The sequence below is a fragment of the Nuphar pumila genome, chromosome 4 (genome assembly GCF_984573655.1).
Source record: "Nuphar pumila chromosome 4, dmNupPumi1.hap1.1, whole genome shotgun sequence".
NCBI lineage: Eukaryota > Viridiplantae > Streptophyta > Magnoliopsida > Nymphaeales > Nymphaeaceae > Nuphar > Nuphar pumila.
In genome coordinates, this window is record NC_143252.1 from 113,783,463 (window position 1) to 113,810,792 (window position 27,330).

Consider the following 27,330-nt stretch of genomic DNA (forward strand, 5'->3'; position numbering starts at 1 on the left):
TGGGTATAAGTATCATTGGGGATCTCATACCTTATGCCTTTCAAGGTGAAATTTAACTTAATGTCACTTTTCCATACTTATTAAAAAGTACAAGTTTTTCAAGTTTTCCATTATTGGGTCCCTTTCATAAGCCAGCTATTTGTTTGGTCTTGACAACTGGCCGGGTCGGGTAGGAACCCACTCAGGTGAACCTGGCTATATTATCCACAAGCGGTTCTGGATCCAGGACACGATCCAATTCCTGTCCCACACTTTCCAAAGACATTTGAGTAAAAGAAAGAATGGCAGGGAAATTTGTTCGACCCATATGGGCATGAACGATGTGCATCCCCGAGCCGTCTGCAACCCCAGCCTAAAACGATTACCTTTACCTAGCCATGTAAACGGGTTGGATATGATTAGACGTAGGTTACTTGGATTTTGAATTGGATTCAGACTCAGTGAAAAGAGATTATTCCAAATCCAGATCCAATTCGGAGATATCCCGATACGACAGTTGTAGGTATGGCAAGCTGGCCCAATGAACCAATGTTCAACTATCCGGTCCAGCCTAACCTAAAACCATTTGTTCTCGATGGAAGCATACATAGTAATCATCATGTTAAACACTTCAGATTTCATGTACAATATTGGCATGCAAAAATCTCCAACTATTTCATCAAAGACAATGATGTAACTAGTAAACCAATAGTTTCATGCATCCAACTAATTCTCTTTTCAGTTTCTATAAAATTAATGCATCTTGGTAATAGTTAACAGCTTATTATGAACCCAACCAATTATTTTTTTAGTTTTTATAAAATTAATTTAATTAAATAAATAAATAATATAGTTACGAACTTATATTTTAAACAATTAATTAGGTAGCTCAAGCTCACCAAATCGGCCTGGTACTCCACAAGCCGACCTGGGTTTCAACCCAGGACCTAATAGGTCAAGGCTTAAAACCTTGGCTCAAGCCCAGCCCATGAGCCACCTAACCCATTGCTCAACCCTACACATTTACTTTCTTATAGAGTTTTTTTTTATCGAAAATGCCATCCATACTAACAAGCTCTTTAATATAGGTAGAAATTCTTTTTGATAGATCCCACAACTGCCAAACATATATACTCTATGTGCATATAAAGCTATAAACACCTCGATACTAATGTCAAATGTTTCACTTTTCTAATACAATTTAACATAAACATTTCTTAAATTTAGACATTTTCGTGATAGAAGCTAATTCTTATGTCATAAATATTTTTTAATCCCTGAGGCATGTGTCATTTTCAAGATATTACTTTTTTGAAAAATATTACATTTTATTTATCATAAAATTAACACAATGAAAACTCTTCAAAGATTTTTCAAATTGTTATATCGTACGTTATATTTATTTTTTACATGTTTACATATGCCCATATTTTCATAAAATATTCTTGAAACCATGTTGGAAAAAAAATTGTATAATTTTTTTTTTATTAATATTTTTAATTTTCTGACAAGGACATAAATGATACGCACATTTAGCATCATTTGGTTGAGACTAGAGAAATATGTCAAACATGGCCAATTTACTATTCGAAATATGATAAATGTGGCCACCTTATTTTTTTTTATAATTTTATCATTTTGTTGCCCAAAAATTTAAGGGACTTAGTCAAACCAATTATGTAAGTTGTCGCAATAAAAAAGCCAGGTGTCATGTAAATGTTGGCTGAAAAAATCAAGGGCCAATCTTAATTATCACTTAGAAAAATTAAGCACAATGATTTCAACCAAAAGCAACACCATAAAAAAACAATAAAATGGCCATGTTTGTTACGTTTTCTAGTTTGTAATCAACTATGATATTTACAATAAAAATTAATGTCATGTGTGATTGTCCGAAATTTTATGCCATTTTTTATTACTTTGCTTGGCTATTTGGAGTGTCGATCGATGAGGGAGGATCCATCCATGTACAGTAGGCTCAGTTTGGCTCAGTCATTCATGTTGGATGCCCCCATCCCAAATTAATGAAGTATTCTCTCGCCTGGTATTGATCGGTACCCAATGTCCAGTTGGTTCACTCTGACATTTTCCTGTTCTTTGTATACTTACTACTACAATGCGAACCCACTTAAGGTTCTTGATATTTTGGAGTTTATTCTACTTGTGATATAAACATCTTGTCATTCAAGTTGATATTGATCCTATCATATTCTCTTTAAGGTCCTAGTAAGTAGACTGCAGGGTGTCATTAAAGATATTATTAACCCTTTGCAGAGGGTTTTCATCACGGGTGGAAGGTGCAAGATGGCGTAGTGCTAGCCTCCAAAGTCATCAACAAGATCTCTGTAGTATTTGATTTTAGTTTGTAGAACATGGGATTCGAGGACAAATGTTGTAGATGGGTGAGAGAGTTGGTCGAGACCGCATCTACAACAATTACTATAAATAAGGAATTTTGTCAGTCATTTTTCTCACACTAGATATAGGGGTGGCAAAATCTGAACACGATCGGCCAACCAGCTTCTTAGCCGGGTTTGGGTTTGGCTTAAACGGGTTCGTGTCATAAATGGGTCAACCCGTCTGACCCGTTTAATAAACGAGTTAGGCGGACGGGTCAACTCGTTTACACGAACCCGCCAACCTGCAACCCGTTTATATATATATATATATATATATATATATATATATATATATATATATATATATATATATAAAGTTATTAACTTATCTAACCCTAACTCCTAACTTTACAAGCCGTAGAGCCCAAGATCTCTCCCGTTGTTTTGGCTGAGCCTCACTGAAGCCTGCTACTCTTCCTCTCTCTCTCTCTCTCTCCTCACATTTCTCTCGTCTCCCTCTCCTCAAGATGGACGAGAACCAGTCATCTCCTTCCTCAGAAAACACTAACCCTAAGAAGTCCATTCATCGATCCCTCGGTGGAGGGAGCAAGTTCTTTTCTCGAATCTTTACCACATATGCAAAAATTTTGTCTGCATTTATCACGATTTTCAACCGGCCTTGTGCTTATTGATTTTGCTGGTTTTTTGCTCGATTTGAGATGGAATTAACCAGAGTTTTTGTGGTTTTGGGTGCCGATTGCTGATCAGAGATAGGGTTTTCTCTTGTCGTTGTTGATATCCTGTTATGGAAGCGATGAAATGTCTGCATTGCGGTCCTCACGGCGACTTCGGCCTTCTGGCTGCTCTTCGACAGAGCCGCATACAGCTTCTTGTCATTCGTTGCGAACGTTCTACTTCTTCTCGTCTCGATCCTCTTCTTCTGAGCGAAATCTGCTCCTCTTCTCAACATGTAGAGGTTTTATTCTTTTCTGTTTCTCTTTTTGGATTTAGATTTCTTTCTTTATTATGAATGGAAAGTGGTCTCTCTGTTCTATCTAGACCCCTTATGCTTCTTCCAAATCTTGAATTATCAGAAGATCGGGTCTATGTTATCCGATCGACCCGTTTAATAAATGGGTCATCGTGTCGTGTAATCGGGTCGTGTCGACCCGACCTGTTTATTAAACGGGTTAATCGTGTTGTGTCGGGTTACCCGTTTAATAAATGGGTCAGGTTTGTGTTTGCCACAGCCGACCCCGTTTAATAAACGGGTCGGGTTCGTGTTGAGGTATGCTGACCCGTCGACCCGACCCGCCAACCCGACCCGATTGCCACCCCTAACTACATATGAGTCTATAAGTTGCCCACAAACATTGAGAAGCGCATTGAGAAACTCATGTGAAACTTTGTATGGGAGAGGTGCAGCGAGCGACTAAAGATTGCTTTGGTTGCTTGGTCTAGGGTGACTAGGTCAACCAAGAGAGGTAGTCTTGGGGTTGCATGCACCCTGATCATTGAGGAATCAAACAGTAGTATCTATGTGGTGGTGGTCGATTTATTGTAATGAAGGAAGTAGACCCCAATTGCTCAACACGGACCTCCTACTAAGTAGACCCCAAATATTGTAAGGAAGACTTGCTATGGTTTTATAATTTTTTTCAGACGGGTCTACTTGGCGCAGCTCTGTTTAAGAGTGAATCAAAAATCATTCACGAGAGACCTACTCCTCAACCCAAGTCTACCACTGCACTGAGGAAGTGTAGGTGGCACTATGCTTGGAGGTACTGGTTGGTTATTCACTACTCGGTTGGCAGGAAAAAATGCAAAAGGATCTTCGAGGGATGGACGCACGTCTTATCCGATGTATTTTATATGGTTAACATGAAATGGCTAGGAACAAACTTGGGTTGGATTAGGCTCATTTTTGCCTCTTGCCCTACTCTTTATGTGAGTAGGGATGTCAATGGGTTGGGTTGGGTTGGGTTCGGACTCAAGTGAAACCAAATTTGGACCCAATTTCTGGGTATGGTCTCGGAACAGAATCGTGTCTAATCGGGTCCATTATTTGAGAAATCATACTTGGACCCGATAAGAACTACATGTAACATATCTGATAATATAATTATTTTTATCATTTTTACATTAAAAATTTGTGGGTCTTAATCAGAACTCGGGTCCAGCCCTAGCCTGGTATAAAATTTCACAAACTATACCCAGATTCATGTATAATCGGACCTTCAGGTCCAGACTTGGGTCTTCTTATGTATCACCATACCCTGACCCTATAGGATTTGGTCCGGGTCGAATCCGTGTGAACCTGACCCGTTGACACCCCTGCTTGTAAGTCCGGGGGTCGATACGCTCATGTTCAGCATGACCTGATCTGCTTCCTAAATAATCGCCTTTGAGTTCTTTCTTTATTTTGCTTAAATAAAACAAGTTTATAAAAAAAAGGGAATCCGTATCAGTAATTTCATAAAATATGAGTAGTGTCTGTAATATCAGTAAAAGAAAGGGCTTCATATGAATAGCATTATTTCCGAGGTGTAAAGAGAAGAAGGAATCATGGCGAATTAGGTCTTCCAGGAAAGTCGATTATCGACTCTCCTTCTTCTTCTTCTGGTAGAAAAATAGGGAAAAGATTCGTTTTTTTCTGTGATTGATTCCGAGCATTTGGGTTGGAGGAGCGTTCTTCGCGTCGCCGGAGACGATGCTCTCGCTTCAGAGCGACGGTCGGCATCAGCACCAGATCCACGGATTGGGCGGCAATGGCGCGTTCTCTAGGGTTCCCTCGAAGGCCGAGCAAGAGGAGTCGGCGTTCCTCGCCTCTCAGCTCGAGTCATGCTTGAAACCGTCGCATTCGGCCGTCCTCGAATCGCACGAAGGTATCGGATGATTCATTTTGGTTTTTTCCTCTGTTTTCGTTTTTTTGCGCCTTCGATCTCTCGTCTCGGGCGGCCGGTCGGGTTCAGATCGTGAAGAATGATGAGTTTATCTAGGGTTGCTAGAGCCAAAGAGTGAAGATGGGGCTGGGGGTCGGGTTTTATTGCTTTGTGTATTGTGAGAAGATGCGATCTTTGAGTTGAATCACATATCTTCGGAGTTGTTTGATAGGAATAGTTGTTTTATGGTTGATTGCATGACGAATTAGAAACCCGAAATGTGCAATTGGAGCAGACAATCGTTGGTCGTCCATATGACTGCTGACTCTGAGGATTTGTTGGCAGTGGATGGTGCTTTTGAGTGCAAATTCTCTTTTCCTTTTTCTGTGTTGTAGATTCAACCGGTATGAGGAATTTGTGAAAGGCAGTGTACGTGTTAGTCTTCTGCCAATTGAGTCACGTTTCGGTCGGAATTGCAGTGTTGTAAGTGATGAATGGTGGTAGTGTTAACCTAGTTGAGTTCCAATTTACAGGTCAAATTGTGCCATCTTTATCAATCGCTTGAGTGGTTTTTTGTTCTTTTACTGCAAGCCTTAATGTGCCTTGTTATGCTATACCAACATCTTATTTCTACATCTCCTTGTATTTGAGAAACTTTCTCCTTTTGATGGAGGTCCCTGTGAGATTCTCTGAATGGATTAAAGGAATTTTTTGGCCAACCTTGCGTGACAGATAGTTCTCTCTTTTTTTCTTATGTGCTTTTGCTGAATGCGGATGACTTGAGCTTACTGAATTCATCTCCAGGTCTATGCAACTTTCTTCCCGAAGCTCTGGAATGTGTTTTACATAACTTCATCCCAGCGACCTGTAGTCTGGTCTGATCTCATAATGAGGAATGCCTTCCCAGTCATCGTCTCTTTAGTATTAGGGACTAGGCTCTTTCATCAAGAGTTTGATTATTTTGGTTACATATCCCATTTTCAGCAATTCTGATGTTTTTTTGCTCATGAATGTGTTCCTGTTTTGGTCTTTTTTAATATGATCATTCGTGCTGTAATTCTGGATTGTTTTGCAAGGCTGTATCTTTGCATGCTAAATTTGGTCAAAAGCATGTTGCATATAGCTGCAGCCAGCTACCTATATAAAGTTTGTTCATTCCAGAGATTCCCAGTAAAATCTTCGTGGTTGTGATGCAGTTGATGGAGACATGCTTTTTGCCCTTGCTCACCAAAAGTACAAGGCTGGTCATTATAAACAAGCTCTAGAGCATAGCAGTGCCGTTTATGAGAAGAATCCTAGACGAACTGACAACCTTCTTCTTCTTGGTGCAATTTATTATCAGGTGATTAGATATGAATGTTTTTCTAAAATATTATTCTTTCATTCGATATATTTTAGCTCACAACTAATTTTAAGTTTTTTTTATCAGAAGTTATTTAGTTGATATGTCCAATATGTGAACCCTTGAAACGAGGGAAATTGTTGTCATTCATAATATGTGTCCTTTTTGTCTCCAGCTTCATGATTTTGATACGTGCATAGAAAAGAATGAGGAAGCCCTCCATATTGATCCTCATTTTGCAGAGTGCTTTGGTAACATGGCTAATGCTTGGAAGGTAAATGACGTTTGAAAAATACAAATGCTGTTTCATATGTCGTGCTTTCTAAAATTAGGTGTTGGTACATTTCTTTTTGTTTCTATTTTATTTTCACTTTTGCTTTCTAACTCAAGTTCAGAGTCTTTAGTTCAGATTAATATTGACACAAATTTTCTTTATGCTTTTCAGGAAAAAGGAAACATTGATTTGGCTATTCGCTATTATATGGTTGCAATAGAGGTTAGTTGGAAGTTGATATTTTTTGTCTGATAAACCTTTGACTTGATGCTTTAGGCTCCCATCTATAGCAGGGCATTGGAAAGGGCTTTCGGGCCACTTTGAGAGTGATTTGGTTCTTCGTAAGTCCCATGAGAATCTGAAATCACAAGTCTTTCTTATAAAGAAGATACTTTTGGAGCCTCTGGAATGGACTAGAGAAGATATTTGTGGACCCTCTGGAATGTAATCTCTTTTCAAAGCCCATCCTTTTTATGCAGATTTAACCACCATGAAATTGTGAATTTGTGTTATGTATATTCTCAAAATCCTTAGTCTTCATTGTATGGTTAGCACTCAGTCATCTTCCTTTTCCTATGCCAGTAACTAGTGTTCTTTTCCTCCCTTGATTTTCTAAGGTTTTCACTTTTCCTTTTTCCACGAGCATTTGTTTAACGATATGTTTAAGAATGCAAGCTCGGTTGCTCTTTTTCTCTCTTCTTTTTACCTTGTGATTTTTAGTCCAAGAAAACACACGCCTCTAGGATGAAATTCAGTCGTTATCCCAATTTTGTAAAAATTGCATCATATCATACATTGAGACAAAGTAAATCGTAGTATCATAGATTTACATACCTCTGTCAACTCTAAGTGTTGACACATATAGACGCACAATATATAAGATACACTTATATTTCTAGAAAGATTTTATACTTTTATACTTGTTCTTCACAATTTTATTGACGTATGTGCTATGTCACAAGGATTCGGCCAGACAGGTGCCGCACCCACATCGACGCGACGCGGGTGCGGCACCTGGTGCAGTCAACTCGACCCTGGGTGCGGTCAACGCACCCAGGGTCATTTTGGTCCATTTTTGGACATTTTTTTTAAATTTTTGCCCTATGAAATGGGCTGTTGAATTTAAAAAAAAAAAAAACTTGGGGGGGGGGGGGGGGGGTGGGTGGCGCTGCCCCCTATAACCCCCTGCCAGGGGCGACCCCCCTGGACCCGCCGTCGCGCTGGGGGGAACCCCTGGAACCCCCTTCTCTCTCTCTCTCTCTCTCTCTCTATATATATATATATATATATATATATATATATATATATATATATATATATATATATATATATATAATTTTTTTTTGCCGCACCCATGTGACATAGCGTATGTGTCTGTGACTCTTTGTATGTGCATGTGTGCCTGTGTGTGAGAATGAAGGGGGTAGTTTATAAAAAAATTGAGGTGTTAATGAAGCTAAATCAAACAACAAACTATTGAACAAGCAGACTCCAAGAACATGATTTGTCAACTACATGTAGAGTGCTTAAGAAATCGATAATGAGGTGGAATGTGATCTGGAGAGTAGACTCATGTTTTTGCTGATGAACTGTGTAACACTTACTTCAATATGCCTAACATACCTGTGTCAACACTGGTATTGGGTGCTTCTAAGCAGAGTTGTCAGTTGAGGGAGCGGAAAGCGATACGGGAAGCGGAAGCGGGAAGCGCGGGACGACTTATGAGCGAATCAGGAAGCGTCTCAGAAGCGACCTAGGAAGCGTCTCGGAAGCGAAGAAGAAAGTGACATAGGATTCGAGTGAGAAGCAAAAGGAAAGCGAATAAGAATTGAAAGGGAAGCGAAAATATAATTATAATATTATATATTTTTATTTTATCAAAAAACAATATTTATGTCATCATTAACAAAATAAAACATGTATCTAAGACAATAAATAATATAAGTTGTAATTATCTAACAAATGCATCATATTGCAATTGTCAAACATTTAAAAAATCATACGTCAAGAGAAAATCATAATTCACATTCTTGTTGCAACCATCTAACAAATGCATGCAAACACTAAATAATGCATTAAGAAAACAATTAAATTTGATCAAAAAATGTATCTTTTTCAACGAAAGAATCAAATGACTTGTTATTTGATGTTGTGATTGTTGTAAATCTTGTCATCTCTGCAACATAGAAAATGAGAAATCAATAAACTCAAAGATTACATAGAGATATGGTTAAATTTTTAATCTATAAATTTCTAAACTGTAAATTATAAGCTACAAAGTTCTAAACTCTAAAATTAAAATTAACATAATCCACTACTTCACTTCATCATGCAAGATTCAAAATAAAAGTACATATCAAACCAACAAAATATTACAAGACCATGACAAAAAAGTAACATAAAAGTTTTTAAGTTGGATTACTCCAACTACATCATCAAAAAAATAATTAATAATTCAAGAGTTCATTAATCTATCATCTTTTTCTTTCCCTTCAAGTCAGTAATAGATCGCGAACTTTCTGCATCATCACATGTGTCTTGTCCTCCATGACCATGTCTTCTGCTCCTTCCTTCATTTCCTATAATGAATACGTTAAAAAATTAAAATGTTCAAAAATCATAATTTAAAATATAAAAAGCACAATATCAACATACCTTGCCTAAGTCTCCTGCTAAAGAAACGATCAATCCGACCTTGAGGAACTGATGGTCGCTCTTGTATATCTGCAGTTTTATTAGCTCTATTGGATTAATTTGTATCCTCTTCAACTTCATTTGTACGTATGATTATTGGAGGTAATGAAGCTCTTGTTTGTGCATCTTTGGGTTTGGATTTGGAAATAGTGTTTGATTGTTGTGCACTATCATCCAAATCTCTCCAACGCATGTCCTCTAATCTCAACGTATTTTCTTCTACAATAGGAAGTTCTGGATTGATATCCCATTTTCGACTAGGACCTTCTTTGTAGCGATTGTTGCACCTTTTTATAGCAAGAATATAAAATATGAATGGTAATAAATAATCAATGATAGAAAAAAAGAAAAAAAATGCCAAAACAAAAGTACAACATAATCATACCTGTCAATCAATCGAAGATTGGAATGAATATACACTAAGGTATCAACACGATCTTCATTGAGCATATTTCTTTTAACATTGTGAATATAACTATAGGTGCTCCACACTCTTTCTGCAAAAGATGTGCTAATAGGTTGAGATAAAACCTTAATGGCTAATGCTCTTAACTCAGGTGTATCAACACCATAAAAACGTCACCAATTAAGCATCGACATTGTAGGATTCAGTGCATCTATTCTTGCTGCATTTCGGCTAAATCTTTCACTTCTTGATGCAAAAGCCATAAGTTGTGACCTATAAAGTGTAGATAGCTCTTCATTTCCAACAGATATCACTTCAAGCGCGAGCATTGCACCGTCTAAAATATCATTATCCTTTTCTGCAAAAAAAAATGTTTAATAACTATAACAAGAAAATGAAAATAAAATAATTAAATCGTTAAATTTTATTAAATAGATAGAATAAAATTTTTACCAGGAGAAACTCGTTTGACCCCTTCTGCTGCTGGGATCTTGAGATACTCCGACTCGTAATATTTTGGAGTAAGCATGTGGGCTAGACTATGGAGAGGCATATTCATTCTATCTCATCTATTTGAGACAATCTTATGAATCTTTTCATACAAATCTGGTTGTGCTTTTAGATTGTCTTTGATTTCCCCCAACATGTTGTCCATGCCTTCGTACACTTCACCAATTATAGGGCCTTTCTGATAACACAATTTAATCATCTTATATATGAGTTTTGTAATCAATAATGCTAAACGTATAGAATCCCAATATTCTTCGTCAAGAACAGTTGTTTTTGTTGTAACAACCATTTTTTTCATAGTTTCATCCGTGCATGACTACTTCCACTTACTCCATCTATCTGAAATTATTGAGCCTCAAGCTCTCCTTCACATCAAGCAAACGCTTCAAAGTTGTATAATGTGAAGCAAACCTTGTTTTTGCAATCTTTATTAACTCTAATTTTTCATTGCTTCTAAAGATTGCTAGTGCCTTTGAATGATTTGTAATATACTTCACAATTTCTTTACTCTGCAAATATGTTTCCCCCAACCAATGAAACTCATGTGCCAAATCCTTAAAGATCAAATTAAGTGTGTGCACAACACAAGGTGACCAAAAAATATACTTATACGTTTGTTTTAACTCTTTACCTGCTAATTTGCAATTTGCTGCATTGTCTATAATCACTTACACTACATTAGAAGGCCCCACAAGTCTAAATCCCGTCTTCAAAAAGTCAACAATGTTTGCAGCTGACTGTTGCACATTAGAAAAATCGCTTGCATATAAAAACATAGAGCCAAAACAGTTTGAGGCAAGTATATTTATCAAGTGTTTGTTCTTGATATTTGTCCAACCATCTGAGACAATGAAAACTCCAAACTCTTCAAACTTTTCTCGAAATTCATTTAACTCTCTCTGAACACACTTTTTCTCACTGTCAAGCAACGTTGTTCGTGCTTTTTCATATGATGGGAGTTTATATCCAGGCACTTTACTAACTGCAGATATCATCTCTTCCCAATATAGTGATCGAACCACATTGAAAGGTATGTCATTTGCACACAAAAATCTGATAATTTTGTGATCTACATCATCTCTTTCTACCTTTTTAAAGGTATCATGAATATCAATTGTTTTTCGGCTTCCACTAGATGATGTAGTCATACTAATAGGCTTCTTCGAATTATCAATTCTTGATCTCCTCAACTCAAATGCACTTGATGAAACCTCCACTATGTGAACTTGCATCTTAATTTTTTTTGCCAATTCTGCATTTTTTGCAACTACAGGGCAAAAGGCAATCCCAACACTTTGTCCCTTTAAAGATCCCATGAGATGTGCAAAAACTCGAGTATATGACCCATGATAAATATTTTTGCAGTGCCTGCACATAAAAACCTGGTTCCACCTTGCTTTCCTTACCCACTCTTTTTTTGTTTCAATACATGGCGCCATAGCACTGTTGTTTTATGCATGCTAGGTGGTTCATCATCTTGGTCATCTTCAGAATAGTAGTCATATTCTTCTTCATCTTCCTCATCAAAACAATTTTCATTTTTGTCCTCAAACTCATATAGACAATCATAAGACCTCTTGGTCTTGCCCTTTCTTGCATTGTCCTTCCCAACACCACTAGACGATTCATGCTCCAAATTGTACAAAGAATCATCATCGTCATCATAATTATCGTGATCATAGCTTGTGATGGTCATTAATGAAGCAAAGAAGAGGCAAATATACCTGCATCATAAAAGTATAGGAATCATTTTAGAACACTTTAAAAAAACTATTATTAACAACAAAAGATGGAGAGAGGAATGCGAAAACAAAAGGAAAAAAAAAGACTCAAAGTGAACCATGAACGCCCCTTGCAATCGAATTCTCGTAAAATACCGTGGGGTTTACTAAACAACTTCAGTGTCAGCGCACATAAACTAATCATGCTCATTTCTTAAAATAATCCAGACAATATGTATCACACACAGCTTTGCAGTCACAATCTAAATTTCAGAATTATGAAACCAATCAGATTTCCTTTTTCTAATAGCATTAACACCCGTAATGAATACAGAGGAAAGCATCAAACCTTAAAATTCAAGTTTAATCAAACTAAATCTCAAACAAACATGACAGTTGAAACTTGAAACACCACAGATTTAATTTAACCCAGGAAATCACAAATAGGTAGAAGCTTGATAAATCCAATCTAAAAAGAACTGCAGACTAGTTTTATTTATTCTTATCAGAATATGCCCATCAAATCAAATTTAACGAATCAGTACATGAACCAAGACTCAATGCATATAGCAAAATTTGTGAATCAGCCAAATTTTATTTTTTGAGATAAAATAAAAAAATGGCTACAATTATTAATAAAAGTCTATTTCATATGGACAAATCGAACTATTTGCTGCAGTCAGGGCTGGGTAGGACTGGGATGGGCTACAAAAATGGATAAAAATCTATTTCATATGGAATTAGGGCTGGGCTAGGACTGGGCTTTTAAAAAAAAATAAATAAATAACTGTTTCGGGAGGCAGGACCGGGCTGTAGCCTCCCGAAACAGTTTTTTTTTTAAAAGCCCAGTCCTAGCCCAACCTGATTCCATATGAAATAGATTTTTATCCATTTTTGTAGCCCAGCCCAGTCCTAGCCCAACCCTAATTGCAGCAAATAGTTCGATTTGTCCATATGAAATAGAATTTTATTAATAATTGTAGCCATTTTTTATTTTATGTCAAAAAAAAAAACGGGGACGCTGCCCCCGAACCCCCGACTCTCACAAAATTTTTTTTGCTACACCCCTGTTTGCCCCCCCCCCCCACACACACACACATGAATCCTAGCTACGCCACTGCACTGAATCCCTACAACTTGCTACTCACGAAACAAACCATTCACAGAGGTATGAATATCACTATCACTTTGATGGATCAACAGTCTGAACACAAGAATGAATAGTGGATGAGACCTCGAGCGAATCGAAAGAGAGAGGTCACCAGACGTCAGTGGAAGAGAGAGGAACATACCTGAATAGAGACATTGCCAACGTCGATCAAGGTCTTCGGATGTCAACAAAGGAGGAGGTCGCCGATCGTCAAAGGTCGCCGATCGTCGGAGGTAGCAGATCAGCGGAGGTAGCAGATCGTTGGAGGTCGCAGATCGTCGGAGGTCGTCGGAGGTCGCCGGTGGCCGAAAATGAGAGAGAGAGAGAGAGAGAGAGGAGTCGGGTGAAAAGCAAAACCCTGAGCCTTCGTTCTTAAGTTTTAATGATTTTTTTAAAATGTCTGTTTTGCCCTTATTCATATTTTTTTTAGTTTCTTGTTTTTCACGTGTCAATTTCGTTTTGAAAAAGGGTAAAATTGATATTTCGTAAACGCGTCCCCCTTTAAAGGGGGACGTGCTTCCCTTTAAAGGGGGACGTGTTTCCCTTTAAAGGGGGACGCATTTCTTCTTTTTTACGTGTGCTTCCCCGTGCGTTTCGGAAGCGGCGCGTTTCACGCTTCCGAAGCGCGTCTCAGGGAAGCACGTTTTCCCTTATGCATATGCGTTTCCGGTAACTCTGCTTCTAAGCATTGTCACACATAGTGTGTAATATGTAAAATACATATTTATTTGTAGAAAAATTTATACTTTTTATGTTTATTTCTCACATTCTATTGCATGCATGCATGTGCATGTGTGTGCTGGCTCATTGTGTCTTTTAGGCGTTAATAGCCATTCAAAAATTTTGTTCCTTGTGGTGTTTGTGTGCATTCTTTAGGCTTTTTTTTAGTTCCAAACTTCTGTTGTTCACTTGGGTCATCCTGTAATCCCCATTATCTTTTATTTGCAGTTACGACCTAATTTTGCTGATGCATGGTCAAATTTAGCTAGTGCTTACATGAGAAAGGGAAGGCTCAATGAATCAGCACATTGTTGTCGCCAGGCTCTTGCACTCAATCCTCGTCTAGTATGCATTTTCTTTTCCTTTCTTCTCTTATATTTGTGCTTATTTGGAGGATTGCAGTGGTGTTGAGATTCTGTTGTTTTATTTTTTAACCATCTTCCATGTTCTGGCCCAGGTTGATGCTCACAGTAATCTTGGGAATCTGATGAAGGCTCAAGGTCTGATACAAGAGGTAAGCTGCTTGATCTTTATGAAGGAGAATCTGGTTTTTATTCTGTCTGGCTGGTATGGTGTCTGTTTGTTTTATTCCTGCTATTCTGGTAATATAGGTTCATTGAATTTGGCTTTCCTATTCTATTGTTTGCATTGTCGAGGGTCAAAACATTGAAGGATTCCAAATTTCTTTTGGTCTAATTTAGATTCCTTGCACTCGCTTAAATGTATTTGCCATATACTTGTTTGCTTTGCCCAGCATTGGCTATAACATTTAAACCAAGGTTTTAAAACCCGTGACTTGGGACTCGACTCGTTCTTTATTGACTCGTGACTCGGCGGGTCAACTCGGTGACTCGAACCGGGTTTTGTTAACTTTTGATTTGACCTAATTACTAGTGACTAGTAAAAATATATAAAGGTTTGTCATTTAAATTGTCATTACTAGTGACAAACAACAAAAAATATGACCTAGACATTGGAAATTATAGGAATATGCCCCTAATAAATCGCCTCAACATGTTCCCTATGAAGGATTTCCAAAAGTATAAGTACATTAAAGCATGTAGGAATATAGATTATTTTGCAATTTGCAAGTCAATTGAATGAATAGCACTAGTTAATACAGAACACAGACCATGAATTGAATTTGGCCTTTTATGGATCATAAATCCTGAATCTGTGGTCTTTATCATCGTCAAAAACACCACAAAACAACATCGCCAAGCCTTATTGCATCTATATGAATTAGCCTTTAGAACATTGTCTTAACATAGATACCAGGCTGATGAAATTTGAAATCATGAATATAATTGATAGATTTTAAGCTTATAACTTTGGGTAAAAAACAAAAAAATAAAAGAATTTCAATCTTATATGTTTCCAATGAAGTTTTTTATTCATTCTAATGTTGTGTGCTTCTTAGCAAATATAATAAACACATCTGATAATTTTCATATGCACTAAATGTGAGATAATTTTCATATGCACTAATAAACACATCTGAAAAAAGAAAAAAGTGCCCAAAACTCGCCCGAGTCAACCCGAGTCAGGCCGAGTCAAGGCTGAGTTTTTGCAAAACGAGTTTACCTTGCCGGGTTGACTCGTTGGAGGGCCGAGCCGAGCCGAGTCACCGAGTTGACTCGGTGAGTTTTAAAACCTTGATTTAAACCATTGCAATAGAAGTAATGGAGAGATCCTCAATTATTCTGGTTTCCTTCTAGAAAGTATACACATCCCCATGTTTCATTTTGTGACACATTTTCCTCATTCTTCTTTCCACATGATGACTTCATGGTGTTGGAAGTTTTCCATTCTAGTAATAAAACTGATTTTGGTACCTTAAAAGGTACCAATTTTGCCGACTAGGCACCGACCAAGGCACCTAGTCGGCAACTAAGCTGCCTCCACCTACGCACAAGGGCAGTTTAGTGTTTTATTATTCTTATATATTTTGTTATTTTTGTGTATATATAATTATATATATGTGCATGTGTGTGATTTGTTCTGTGAAATCATGAAAACGTGCTTAGTTATTATATATATATGTGTGTGTGTGTGTGTGTGTGTGTGTGTGTGTGCGCACGCGCTACTTTGCTTTTGGGATTTTTTCTGTGAAACATTGAAAGCATGCACAATTAATTAATTATGTTTTTTATATATGTGTTACTTTGTTTATGATGATTTTTTCTATAAAAGCCTGAAAGCAGGTTTAGGATCATGAATTATGTAATATGTTATTTATATATGTATGCGTTATTGTGCTTCTGTGAAAGGTTGAAAGCATATTTTGTTGATTATACTGAATATGTTATGAATATATATATATATATATATATGTGTGTGTGTGTGTGTGTGTGTGTGTGTGTGTGTGTGTGTACAAGTATGTTATGTATATTAATATATTTTGTGAAAGCATATGTAATTTTGTACTTGTGTAATTAAAACATCTTATTAGTAAAAGAATTAAACATAATTTTTATGTATATTTTGTGTACTTTTTTATTTTTTTTTTGGGCTACCGACTAGTCCCGCCTAGTCTTTTTAGGGGTCTAGAGACTAGGCACCGCCTAACGCTTTTGGCTACATAGGTAATAATAATTATAACGCAACCTATTTACTAGAAAGTTTTGCATGTTTTCAGGCATACAATTGCTATGTTGAGGCCATACATATTCAGCCATCTTTTGCCATTGCTTGGTCTAATCTTGCTAGCATTTTCATGGAGGCTGGAGACCTGACAAGAGCCCTCTCATATTATAAGGTAGGTCACTGCCATCCTGAAAAAAAAAATTATGCATTGATCATTTTTATGAGTTGCTTGTCATCTTTTGGTTCTTTGGACTAATGGACTTCCATCATTTTCATTTTTCTGGTGATGTATTAATTGTCACAAAAATTCCTATACTTAACAGCAGCATAAAGTGTAGCAGGAAAATGTTAAAAATAATCTTACATCTTTTTTAAAGTTATTTGATACTTACTATTGAAGAAAGAAAATAAGGTCAGACTTAAAAGGAAAAGGAAAAAAACAGAAAGGATGTGTAGGAGGCCTTTCTGGAATACTAGCAGATAATATGCTCTATCATATTCAGTGCAGCATTTTTGCTTGTTTTGACTTTGTCATGATTTGTAAATTGATGTAAATGGAATGATAATTCTTTGAATCTCCTGATTGCTAAAAGAAAAGGGAGGTCATGGAATAGTTCTTAAGCTTCAGCCACTAATTGAAAATTATCTTTCTTGACATCTGATGATGAAAAGTGAAGGATAGCATCAATAAAAGGACATTCAATTTTGTGGCAAAGCTGTCTTATGTTTTCTGTTTGTGATGTGTTTTATATAATGTAACTGAATAGGGGCAATTTTGTAATTTTGACTTTAGTTTCTTAACATAAATGGAAAGTCCCAGATTATGGGGGGCAGTCTTTCTCCCTCTTAGGCCTTGGTCTTCTCTCTCCCTCACCTTATTCCTCCTTTATACCCTGTTTGTTTTACCTTGCTGAACCACATATCTAACCAGTGCAACCTTGGGTTTGATCCAGTTAACTGGGTGCTGCCTGTCTACATGTCCTTCCAAACCTTAATACTGTCTTTGTTCATGCTTTGTCTAAGATGACTCCTAAACCCATCTGGAAGCTCTGTTGAAGCCTAAAAGAAAGTAAAGATTGGAGGCCTTGCAGGCTTCCGACCAGCAGAATTCCACGTAAAATGGATCATGTGTATGGATTTAGTAACCGAACCAAATCATCATGTAGAGACAAGGTTGTGTTTTCCTGATGAAAAACAATTTCATTCCTCGTTGTGCAATTTTATCTAAGTCGACCATTTTGTGCATCCCATTCTGAATTTTGTTTCATATCCTGCCCTGCATACTTGCTTGAGATCTTTCATTGTCAGAGTATGGGTTCTATCTTCAGAAGCTTGCTGCATTAGTGGATTTCTTCAAGAACCACTCTCTTCAAAAGGCTATTTTTATCTGAAAACCGAAAAGAGTGCTAATTGGATAATAGTTCGGGGTGGTCAGTGTGACTCATTGCTCTGGATTTTTCAAGCACGGTGAAGTGGTGGAGATGATTGGCCTAGACCATCTGTTCTTTTGCTTATTTTGTGGTTTAAGTTGCATACTGTGGAGTATGGATGGATTTCTGTCTAGTGTAATTAGAAGCATCACCCTAGGAATCCCATTAAATTATGTTATGGGATCATTCTGTTGTATGTATTTCCAGGAGGCCATTAAGCATAAACCAACATTTGCTGATGCCCATTTGAATCAAGGAAACATCTACAAGGTAAGTCATCATGTATAGTGCCAGTATGGTCAGGTTGCACAGATTCCAGGACTGGATTCTGGAGAAAAACGGATCTTTCTTTTGCCTTTTCCAGGCCATGGGAATGCCCCAGGAAGCTACGACTTGTTATCAACGTGCTATACAGGCCCATCCAGACTATGCAATGGCTTATAGTAAGTTTTACGTGCACATGTTCTTTGATTCAGTTTAATATTCCCTTCCAGTTTGATCAAATTTAACTTGGATATTTTTGTTGTATTTGGTTTCCTTATACAAGAGAATTTTGTTACTTCAATGCTGTCTTTGGGTCTGATTTCCTCATACAAGAGAAGTTTGTTACTTCAATGTTGTCTTTGTTTCTGAGTACTGTTCAGGCAATCTGGCAAGTTTGTATTATGAGCAAGACCAGTTGGACCTGGCAATTATTCACTATAAGCAGGCCATTAATTGTGATTCAGGATTTCTTGAAGCATACAATAATTTGGTAAGTTTCTTTCATGCTTTGCAAGAATCTCAGCTTGGTTTATAATCTCCTAGAAAATATTGTTTGCTGATCAATTGTGGCTTTTGTTTGCTGACTAATTGGTTTCTTCCTGAAATCAATTTTAAACACTGAAGGGTAACGCCCTCAAAGATGCTGGCAGAGTTGAAGAAGCTATTAACTGTTATAGGGTTGGTACCTACTATTTGGCTGCTATCTTTTGTCTCATATGTATTTAATAGAATTCTCACTGTTCTTATTCCTGTTGTCACATGAAGTCATGCCTTGCACTCCAACCCAATCATCCACAAGCTCTTGCTAACCTTGGTAATATATATATGGAGTGGTGAGTTTCTTTTTCTCCTTGGGATGTGAGTGGTGTTATCAAAATTTTGATTCTCCTGTAAAGTTCTTTTAGAAGATCTAATATAACATTCATTTTGGGCTTGTAGGAATATGATGAGTGTTGCTGCCACCTTTTACAAAGCAACCTTGGCAGTGACAACAGGATTGTCCACACCTTTCAGTAATCTGGCAATAATATACAAGCAGCAGGTTCTGACATGACTTTCCATTTGTTCCAAAAACTTGGCATGCATTATTCTGTACTGTAGACAAAGCTAATAGCTATGGCAGGGCAACTATGTGGATGCAATATCTTGTTACAATGAGGTTCTTCGAATAGACCCTTTAGCAGCAGATGGACTCGTGAATCGTGGCAACACACTTAAGGAGATTGGTCGAGTTACTGAAGCAATTCAGGATTATGTTCATGCTGTTAGTATTCGTCCAACTATGGCTGAGGCTCATGCTAACCTTGCATCAGCTTATAAGGATAGGTATACCTAAGAATTGATTGAATACCTTCATATTTTGAAGTGATTTCATGTTTTCTTCTCATTTGAGATGTGCTTGTTTTCAGTGGGCATGTGGAATTAGCCATAAAAAGCTACAAGCAGGCATTGATTTTGCGACCTGATTTCCCAGAAGCAACTTGTAACCTGTTACATACCTTACAGGTACCAAAGAAACTCTTTCAGCCCCTTTGATGGGTAGTTGCAGATATGAGTTTCATTTCAGGGTGAGAATCACACACATGCACAAACACTTGCATATGGAAGGAATTTGGTCTTCCAATAGCAATAGTGATTGTTTCACTCATGTATCTTCCAAAAGAAAAAAAGGATTTTTGAGAGTTGTTTCATGAATCTGGAAGAGGGTACTTTGATCTTCCCAATAACTAAAAAGTGTATCATTGCATGAATATGACATCTTCAGTGGAACAATCTGATCAATCTCATCTCAGTCCAGGAAAGGATGCACTTGATTTGAATTTCATGAGCCAATAGTTGGTTGCCCAAAATTCAAGTTGATGTCATCTTCTCTCATCTCTCTGTTTTCATTTATCTTTTCTATGAAGGAAAAAGTGAGGTGTGGGATTGCTATTTTGCACTTATATCTGGCTGACATGCTTCCGTGGCTCACTTTTTTCAGTGTGTTTGTGATTGGGATGATCGAAAGAAGGAATTTATTGAAGTTGAGAACATTATAAAGAGACAGATAAAGGTTATGCCCTGCACTTGCACTGTATGATTATTTAGTATTTACTTTTTTTTTTCAAAGCAGCTGATTTCCTTCTTCTGCTTGTTCTTTTTTATTTTGCTTTTTTCCTTTTTCCTTCCAGATGTCTGTTCTTCCCAGTGTTCAACCGTTTCATGCAATAGCATACCCACTTGATCCGATGATTGCTCTAGAAATAAGGTTTGTTTCTGTTACCTGATGCATTTGATATGCACTGTAATTATTATTGTTTCATGCGATAAGATATCCTCTTGATGCAATGCTTGCTCTGGTAAGTTGGTAGAGTTAGTAGATGTTATGTGTAGGAGAAAGATTAATATTTTATGTCTACGACCAAATGGGTAGGTGAGAAAGCAAAAGTGATAGAACATTGGGGATATAAGATTTGGTATACAAGAATAAATAGGAATAGGAATGGAGTAGGGATTGTTATGAGTCGTGAGTTTATAGATAATGTAGTTGAGGTCCGTAGGAAGGGTGATAGGATTTTACTTATTAAATTAGTATTAGGTACGGATATTATTAATATTATTAGTGTTTATGCACCTCAAGTAGGTTTAGATGATTCCATTAAGCGTCAATTTTAGGAAGATTTAGATGGAGTAGTACAAGGGATATCTTATGGAGAAAAGCTTTTCATCGGCGGCAACCTTAATGGGCATGTAGGCATTAGTAAGGATGGATTTGAGAGTATCCATGGAGGCTATGGTATAGGAGAAAGAAACGAAAGTGGAGAAAGGATTTTAGATTTTTGTTTGTCCTATGATATGATCTTAGCAAACACTTGGTTTAGGAAGAGGGAGTCTCACCTAGTAACATTTAAAAGTAGGGTTAATACGAGTCAGATAGATTTTTTCCTACTTAGAAAGAGAGATAAGGGTTGTTGCATCGATTGTAAGGTTATACCAGGAGAAAGTGTAGCTACACAACATAGAGTCTTAATTTTAGATCTTAGAATTAAACAATGCCGCAAAATGGATAGACATAGGATAGATCTTAGAATTAAGTGGTGGGCACTGAAAGGAGCTAAACATGGAATGTTTGTAGAACTGGTAGTTAAAGAAGTTGATTGGTGTCTCGAGGAGGATTCAGAATCAATGTGGAATAAGATAGCGGGTGGCATGAGAAAGGTGGCTAAGGAGGTATTGGGTGAGTTTAAAGGCGGTGCACTGCTAGGTAAGGATACATCGTGGTGGAACGAGGATGTCAAATTAGCTATTAAGGTTAAAAGAGAGTGTTATAGAAATCTAAGTAAGAGTCGTGATAATGAGAATTTGGAGAAGTATATGATAGCAAAGAAGAAAGCTAAAAAAGTAGTTCGAAACGCGAGGGATAAGGTATATAAGGAGGTTTATGGCAAGTTGGATACCAAAGAGGGCGAGAAGGATATTTATAAGCTTGCAAAGATGAGAGATAAGAAATCGAGGGATCTGAGTATGGTTAGATGTATCAAAGATGAAACACAAAGGGTTTTAGTCAAAGATGAGGGGATTAAGGAGAGATGGAAAGATTATTTTGATAAGCTTTTTAATGAAAGCCATGCTCAGGATCTTAGAGACTTCTTCATTCATTTTCATGAGATGAATCGTGACTTCATGCGCAAGATTCAAAAGAAAGAAATTGCAGAGGCTTTGAAGAAAATGAAATCGAGAAGGGCAGCTGGCCCAGATGGTATACCTATCGAGGCTTGGAAATGCTTGGGAGAGAAAGGTTTAGAATGGTTGACAAATCTTTTTAACAAGATTTGGCGAACAAATAAGATGCCTAATGAGTGGAGAATGAGTATTTTGGTGCCTCTATATAAGAATAAGGGTGATATACAAGATTGCACAAACTATCGTGGTATAAAACAGAGTTACCAGTCGAGGAAGCGGGAGCGGGAGCGGGAAGCATGGCACTTTCAAAAATTTAGGAAGCGTGGAAGCGGGGGACTATTTAGAAGAAAATTTTGAACCGTCTCGGAAGCGACCTAGGAAGTGAACCGGAAGCGAGGGGGAAGCGAAAAAATAGAAACATGGAGAAGCGAGGGGGAAGCGTGGGGGAAGCGCGAGAGAAGCGTGGGGGAAGTGTGCTTCCCATAAATGGGAAGCGTGTTTCCCATAAAAGGGAAGCGCGCTTCCCAAAAAAGGGGGACGCTTCCCCTCACGCTTCGGAAGCGCGACGTTTCGCGCTTCCCCTTTTACCTAGGCGCTTTCGGTAACTTTGGTATAAAACTCATGAGTCATACTATGAAACTTTGGGAGAGGGTGATTGAGTATAGGTTGAGGAAGGTTGTCATGATATCGAAGAATCAATTTGGTTTTATGCCTGGAAGATCAACTATGGAAGCTATACATCTTCTTAGACAACTTATTGAGAGATTTAGAGAGAGGAACAAAGATTTGCATATGGTTTTTATTGATTTGGAGAAGGCATACGATAGAGTACCTAGGGATGTTCTCTGGTGGACAATGATAAGAAAGGTGTTTTTCTCAAGTACATTAGTATAATTAAAGATATGTACGAAGGAGTAGTAACCAATGTCTGCACTTGTGGAGGGGTGACAACCAATTTTCCTATAACGGTTGGGTTACATCAAGGATCTGCATTAAGCCCTTTCCTATTTGCTATAGTGATGGATGAGCTTACGAGATCAATTCAAGAAAATGTGTCATGGTGTATGTTGTTTGCTGATGATATTGTTTTGATTAATGAGTCTAGAGCTGGGGTTAATGCTAAGTTAGAATTATGGAGACGGACATTGGAAACAAGAGGTTTTAAGTTGAGTAAGAGTAAGACAGAATATATGGAATGTCGGTTTAATAAGCAACGAAGTAGTGATGGGAATGTAGTGAAGCTTGATGAGCAAGAAATATCGGTGGATGATTGTTTCAAATATTTGGTATCTATCATTCAAAAGTATGGAAAAATTGATGGAGATGTAAATCATAGGTAAAGTTTCGGTGGATGAAATGGAAAAGTGCAACTGGAGTGTTGTGCGATCGTAGAATGCCATTGAGGTTGAAGATAAAGTTTTATAGGACGACTATTAGGCCCGCTTTACTATATGGTACGGAATGTTGGGCTGCCAAGAGACATCATATTCAAAAAATGAGTGTAGCTGAGATGCGTATGCTGAGATGGATGTGTGGAAATACAATAAAAGATAAGATTCAGAACGAGGAGATACGTAAGAAGGTAGGCGTTGCACCCATTGAAAATAAGATGAGAGAGAATCGTTTACAGTGGTTTGGACATATTCGGCGAAGTCCTAATGATGCTTCAGTTAGAAGGATGGAGAAATGAGAAAATATATTAGTTAAAAGAGGTCGGGGTAGGCCTAGGAAGACATGGATGGAGATGATAGGAAAGGATATGAATGCTTTGAACCTCACCGAGGACATGGCATTGGATAGAAATGATTGGAGGAGAAGGATTCATGTGGAAGACCCAGAATGATTTTTTTTTTTGTTCATATCGCCGACCCCAATTGTTTTGGGATGAAGGCGTAGTTGTTGTTGTACTGTTACCTGATGTTTTTGATGGTAGGAATAACTTGATATATACTGTAATTATTGCTGCTGTTTTTGTTATTGTTTTATTGCTGCTGCTGTTGTTGGTGTTATTATGGCTATTTTGTTTTTTGCAGTCGAAAATATGCTGCACATTGCTCTTTGGTAGCTTCTCGTTATGGTCTTCAAGCCTTCAGTCATCCCCTGCTGTAGTTATTGTTGTTTATTGTTATTTTGTTTTTTGCAGTCGAAAATATGCTGCACATTGCTCTTTGGTAGCTTCTCGTTATGGTCTTCAAGCCTTCAGTCATCCCCTGCTGTAGTTATTGTTGTTTATTGTTATTTTTTTTTTGCAGTCGAAAATATGCTGCACATTGCTCTTTGGTAGCTTCTCGTTATGGTCCTCAAGCCTTCAGTCATCCTCCTGCTGTGCCTGTCAAGAGTGAGGGTGGGAATGGAAGACTAAGGGTGGGGTAAGTTGCTTTTCATATGTATCTTGATTGATAATGTCTTTTTTTATCATGTATCTTATTATTGGGTTGTTTTTCAGGTATGTAAGCAGTGATTTTGGTAATCACCCGCTTTCACATCTTATGGGCTCAGTATTTGGCATGCACAACAGAGAAAACATTGAGGTTTTATATATCATACTTTTTTCATTATAATTGATTATCATCTTTTTGTAGTTCACGAATCCTTCCATTGGTTCCTTTTCGTGTAATGAATTTGGGTGGGCATGGGTTGCAGGTTTTCTGTTATGCATTAAGCCAGAATGATGGTACTGAGTGGAGGCAACGTATCCAGTCTGAAGCTGAGCACTTTGTTGATGTATCTTCCATGTCTTCTGATATGATTGCAAGAATGATTAATGATGATAAGATACAGATCCTGGTCAACCTGAATGGATATACTAAGGTATTTATCTGCATATTAACATTGTTTTGGTGGTTACATGCTTACACTTACAAAGTTACATCTTATCTGAAGGATCTTGGCTTCTAGTCTCATCTTCGGAAAAGATCCTACTATGGCTATCCTCCAGGCCTTTTGGGAGGCTCCTTTTCTGCCTTTTTTTATCTTTCTTTTGCCCCTGAAAGTCTTTGGGAGTTAGGAGCATGTCAGGAACTTCACATACTCTTGCTGGGTTACACCATAGACAATGATGTATCAGGATGTTGGCTGTAGTTTTTCTGCGCAACAGCCTTGTTAGAATGGGGGGAATATATGACGACCTCATTGTTATTTAAGAATGTGGAAACTCTGTTTTAGGTAGTTTACATTCTATGTCACAGTTTTGTCTTTTCTCATGAAATTTGATTCTGCCATCCCTTAATGTTTATCTACAGGGTGCAAGGAATGAAATCTTTGCCATGCAACCTGCTCCCATTCAAGTCTCATACATGGGTTTTCCTGGGACAACTGGTGCAACTTACATCGACTACTTGGTTACCGATGAGGTTTGATATTTAGTGTGAGGCATTATGGTCTAACTTGTCAGTGCTTTGTTTTAATGATTTCTGATTCTGTGAGTCTTCTTTTGCAGTTTGTGTCACCTCTGCGATTTGCTAATATTTACTCTGAGAAACTTGTACATTTGCCACACTGTTACTTTGTGAATGACTATAAGCAGGTGATTTCTGGAGCAAGTTTGAATTTTCTTTATTTATCCCTCATCTGGAATTCTCACTAACGTACTCCCATCTGGCAAATTTCCTTCCAGAAAAACCGGGATGTCTTAGATCCTGGCTGTCGACATAAGCGATCTGATTATGGTTTACCAGAAGATAAATTTATATTTGCTTGTTTTAATCAGCTATACAAGATGGACCCAGATATCTTCAACACCTGGTATGTCTAAGGGTTTTTATTCATCGTTTGCTTGCCTGGGCATCTCCTGTCTTTATATTCTTTACCACCCGAGTCGTTTATCCTTAAAATGTGATAAAGGAGGCGGTTTGCTTAGTTTGTACAGTTTTGTTTTGTCTCTTTTGTCGACTTCAGGTGTAATATTCTTAGACGTGTTCCTAATAGTGCATTGTGGCTTCTCCGGTTCCCAGCTGCTGGCGAGATGAGATTGCGATCCTGTATGTGCAGTTGTTGTAGTTGCCTGATGTTCTATCTGTTCGTTTAGTTTCATTAACAACTTGTGGCTCAATAGTTTTCCTGCCTTCATGGTGGTTATGATACTTTGCCTTTGAATCTGATTCAATACATAATTCTTTGTTTTATGATCAGATGCTGCTGCTAGAGGCGTGCAGCCAGAACGAATCATCTTCACTGACGTTGCTATGAAGAATGAACACATCAGACGCAGTGCTCTGGCAGATCTTTTCCTTGATACGTACGACATCTCTTATGTTGTTTCTATAGGAAGTGTGTCTTGTTTGTTTCTCTGAAAGCTCATTTCTCCGATTTAGCTAGGAGCATTGTATACTAAGCTTGGAATACTAGGAGTATTATTCTTAATTCAAGGTAGTGGCTTTTTGGTTTTCTTTTTTCCCCATGCTGCTAACTGGTGTTTGTGCTGATCAGGCCATTGTGCAATGCGCATACAACGGGTACCGACATTCTCTGGTCTGGTCTGCCTATGGTGACGCTGCCACTGGAGAAAATGGCGACTAGAGTGGCTGGCTCACTATGTTTGGCTACTGGTCTTGGTGAGGAGATGATCGTTAGCAGGTTAGTTGATAGCTAGAAAGAAAGAACGGCAATGAACCCTTGCTCCTTGAGCTAATGAACTTTATTATGCTGATGCCTGTAGCATGAAGGAATATGAAGAGAGAGCTGTTGCTTTGGCGGAAAACCGCCCCCGACTTCAGACTTTGACCAATAAGTTAAAGGCAGCCCGGTTGACGTGCCCCTTATTCGATACAGCCCGCTGGGTGAGTTCATGATGTATTCTTAAGATTTTTAAGGCACAAATTTACAGTTCTTTTTTTTTATAGAATTTCTCTGTTTTTTGTACTCCAGGTTAGGAATCTGGAAAGGGCGTACCTGAAGATGTGGAACTTTCACTGTTCAGGTCTGCTGCCTCGGCATTTTAAAGTAACAGAGATTGATGCAGAATTTCCATATGATCGGTAGTTCACAATGTTGAGCTGGAGATAAAAAATATTTATACACAAGAAAGACACCGAAAAGGTTTTACAGAGAGGAAAAGGCAGGCTTGGTTGTCCAAATGATGCACTGGTGTTTGGCTGCAGTCGGTGCTGAGGGAAGCTACTGTTGTTTGTACAACAAAATGACCACCTTGAAGTGTTAGTATGGTTTCAAAGTTTAATCCATGAAACGGGAAACAGAGATCGTGCCAAGGGGTAAGCTTAGATTGCACCGGTGAATGATTATTTCAAATATTTGGGATCCATCATTCAAAAGTATGGAGAAATTGATGGAGATGTAAATCATAGGATAAAGGTTGGGTGGATGAAATGGAAAAGTGCTACTGGAGTGCTGTGCGATCGTAGAATGCCATTG

The 27,330-nt window shown here is 37.8% G+C and overlaps 1 protein-coding gene across 2 annotated transcripts; it reads left to right on the forward strand.

Moving 5' to 3' along the window:
* Positions 1–4,871: 4,871 nt before the first annotated feature.
* Positions 4,872–27,189, forward strand: SEC (Tetratricopeptide repeat (TPR)-like superfamily protein). Of its 2 annotated transcripts, none has more exons than XM_090003244.1 (28): positions 4,872–5,203; positions 6,397–6,542; positions 6,718–6,816; positions 6,988–7,038; positions 14,246–14,362; positions 14,475–14,531; positions 16,656–16,775; positions 18,241–18,303; positions 18,398–18,476; positions 18,678–18,787; positions 18,922–18,975; positions 19,063–19,130; positions 19,237–19,339; positions 19,421–19,623; positions 19,707–19,803; positions 20,279–20,350; positions 20,469–20,545; positions 24,213–24,329; positions 24,407–24,491; positions 24,604–24,771; positions 25,203–25,313; positions 25,400–25,486; positions 25,577–25,704; positions 25,858–25,940; positions 26,092–26,197; positions 26,389–26,535; positions 26,618–26,738; positions 26,827–27,189. In XM_090003244.1, exons 1-28 carry the CDS (start codon positions 5,029–5,031, stop codon positions 26,938–26,940), a joined length of 2,958 nt encoding a protein of 985 aa, XP_089859370.1. In that variant the 5' UTR covers positions 4,872–5,028; the 3' UTR covers positions 26,941–27,189. The 2 variants fall into 2 exon arrangements, with proteins under 2 accessions (XP_089859370.1, XP_089859371.1); XM_090003245.1 differs by having other exon boundaries at positions 25,888–25,940.
* Positions 27,190–27,330: the final 141 nt, after the last annotated feature.

Bases quoted from the DNA above. Each gene is read 5' to 3' on its own strand.
- SEC (XM_090003244.1), top strand. From the start codon at position 5,029: ATGCTCTCGCTTCAGAGCGACGGTCGGCATCAGCACCAGATCCACGGA. The intron at 20,546-24,212 runs GTTTGTTTCTGT...TTTTTTTTGCAG, and splicing joins ATGATTGCTCTAGAAATAAG to TCGAAAATATGCTGCACATT. The intron at 24,330-24,406 runs GTAAGTTGCTTT...GTTGTTTTTCAG, and splicing joins AATGGAAGACTAAGGGTGGG to GTATGTAAGCAGTGATTTTG.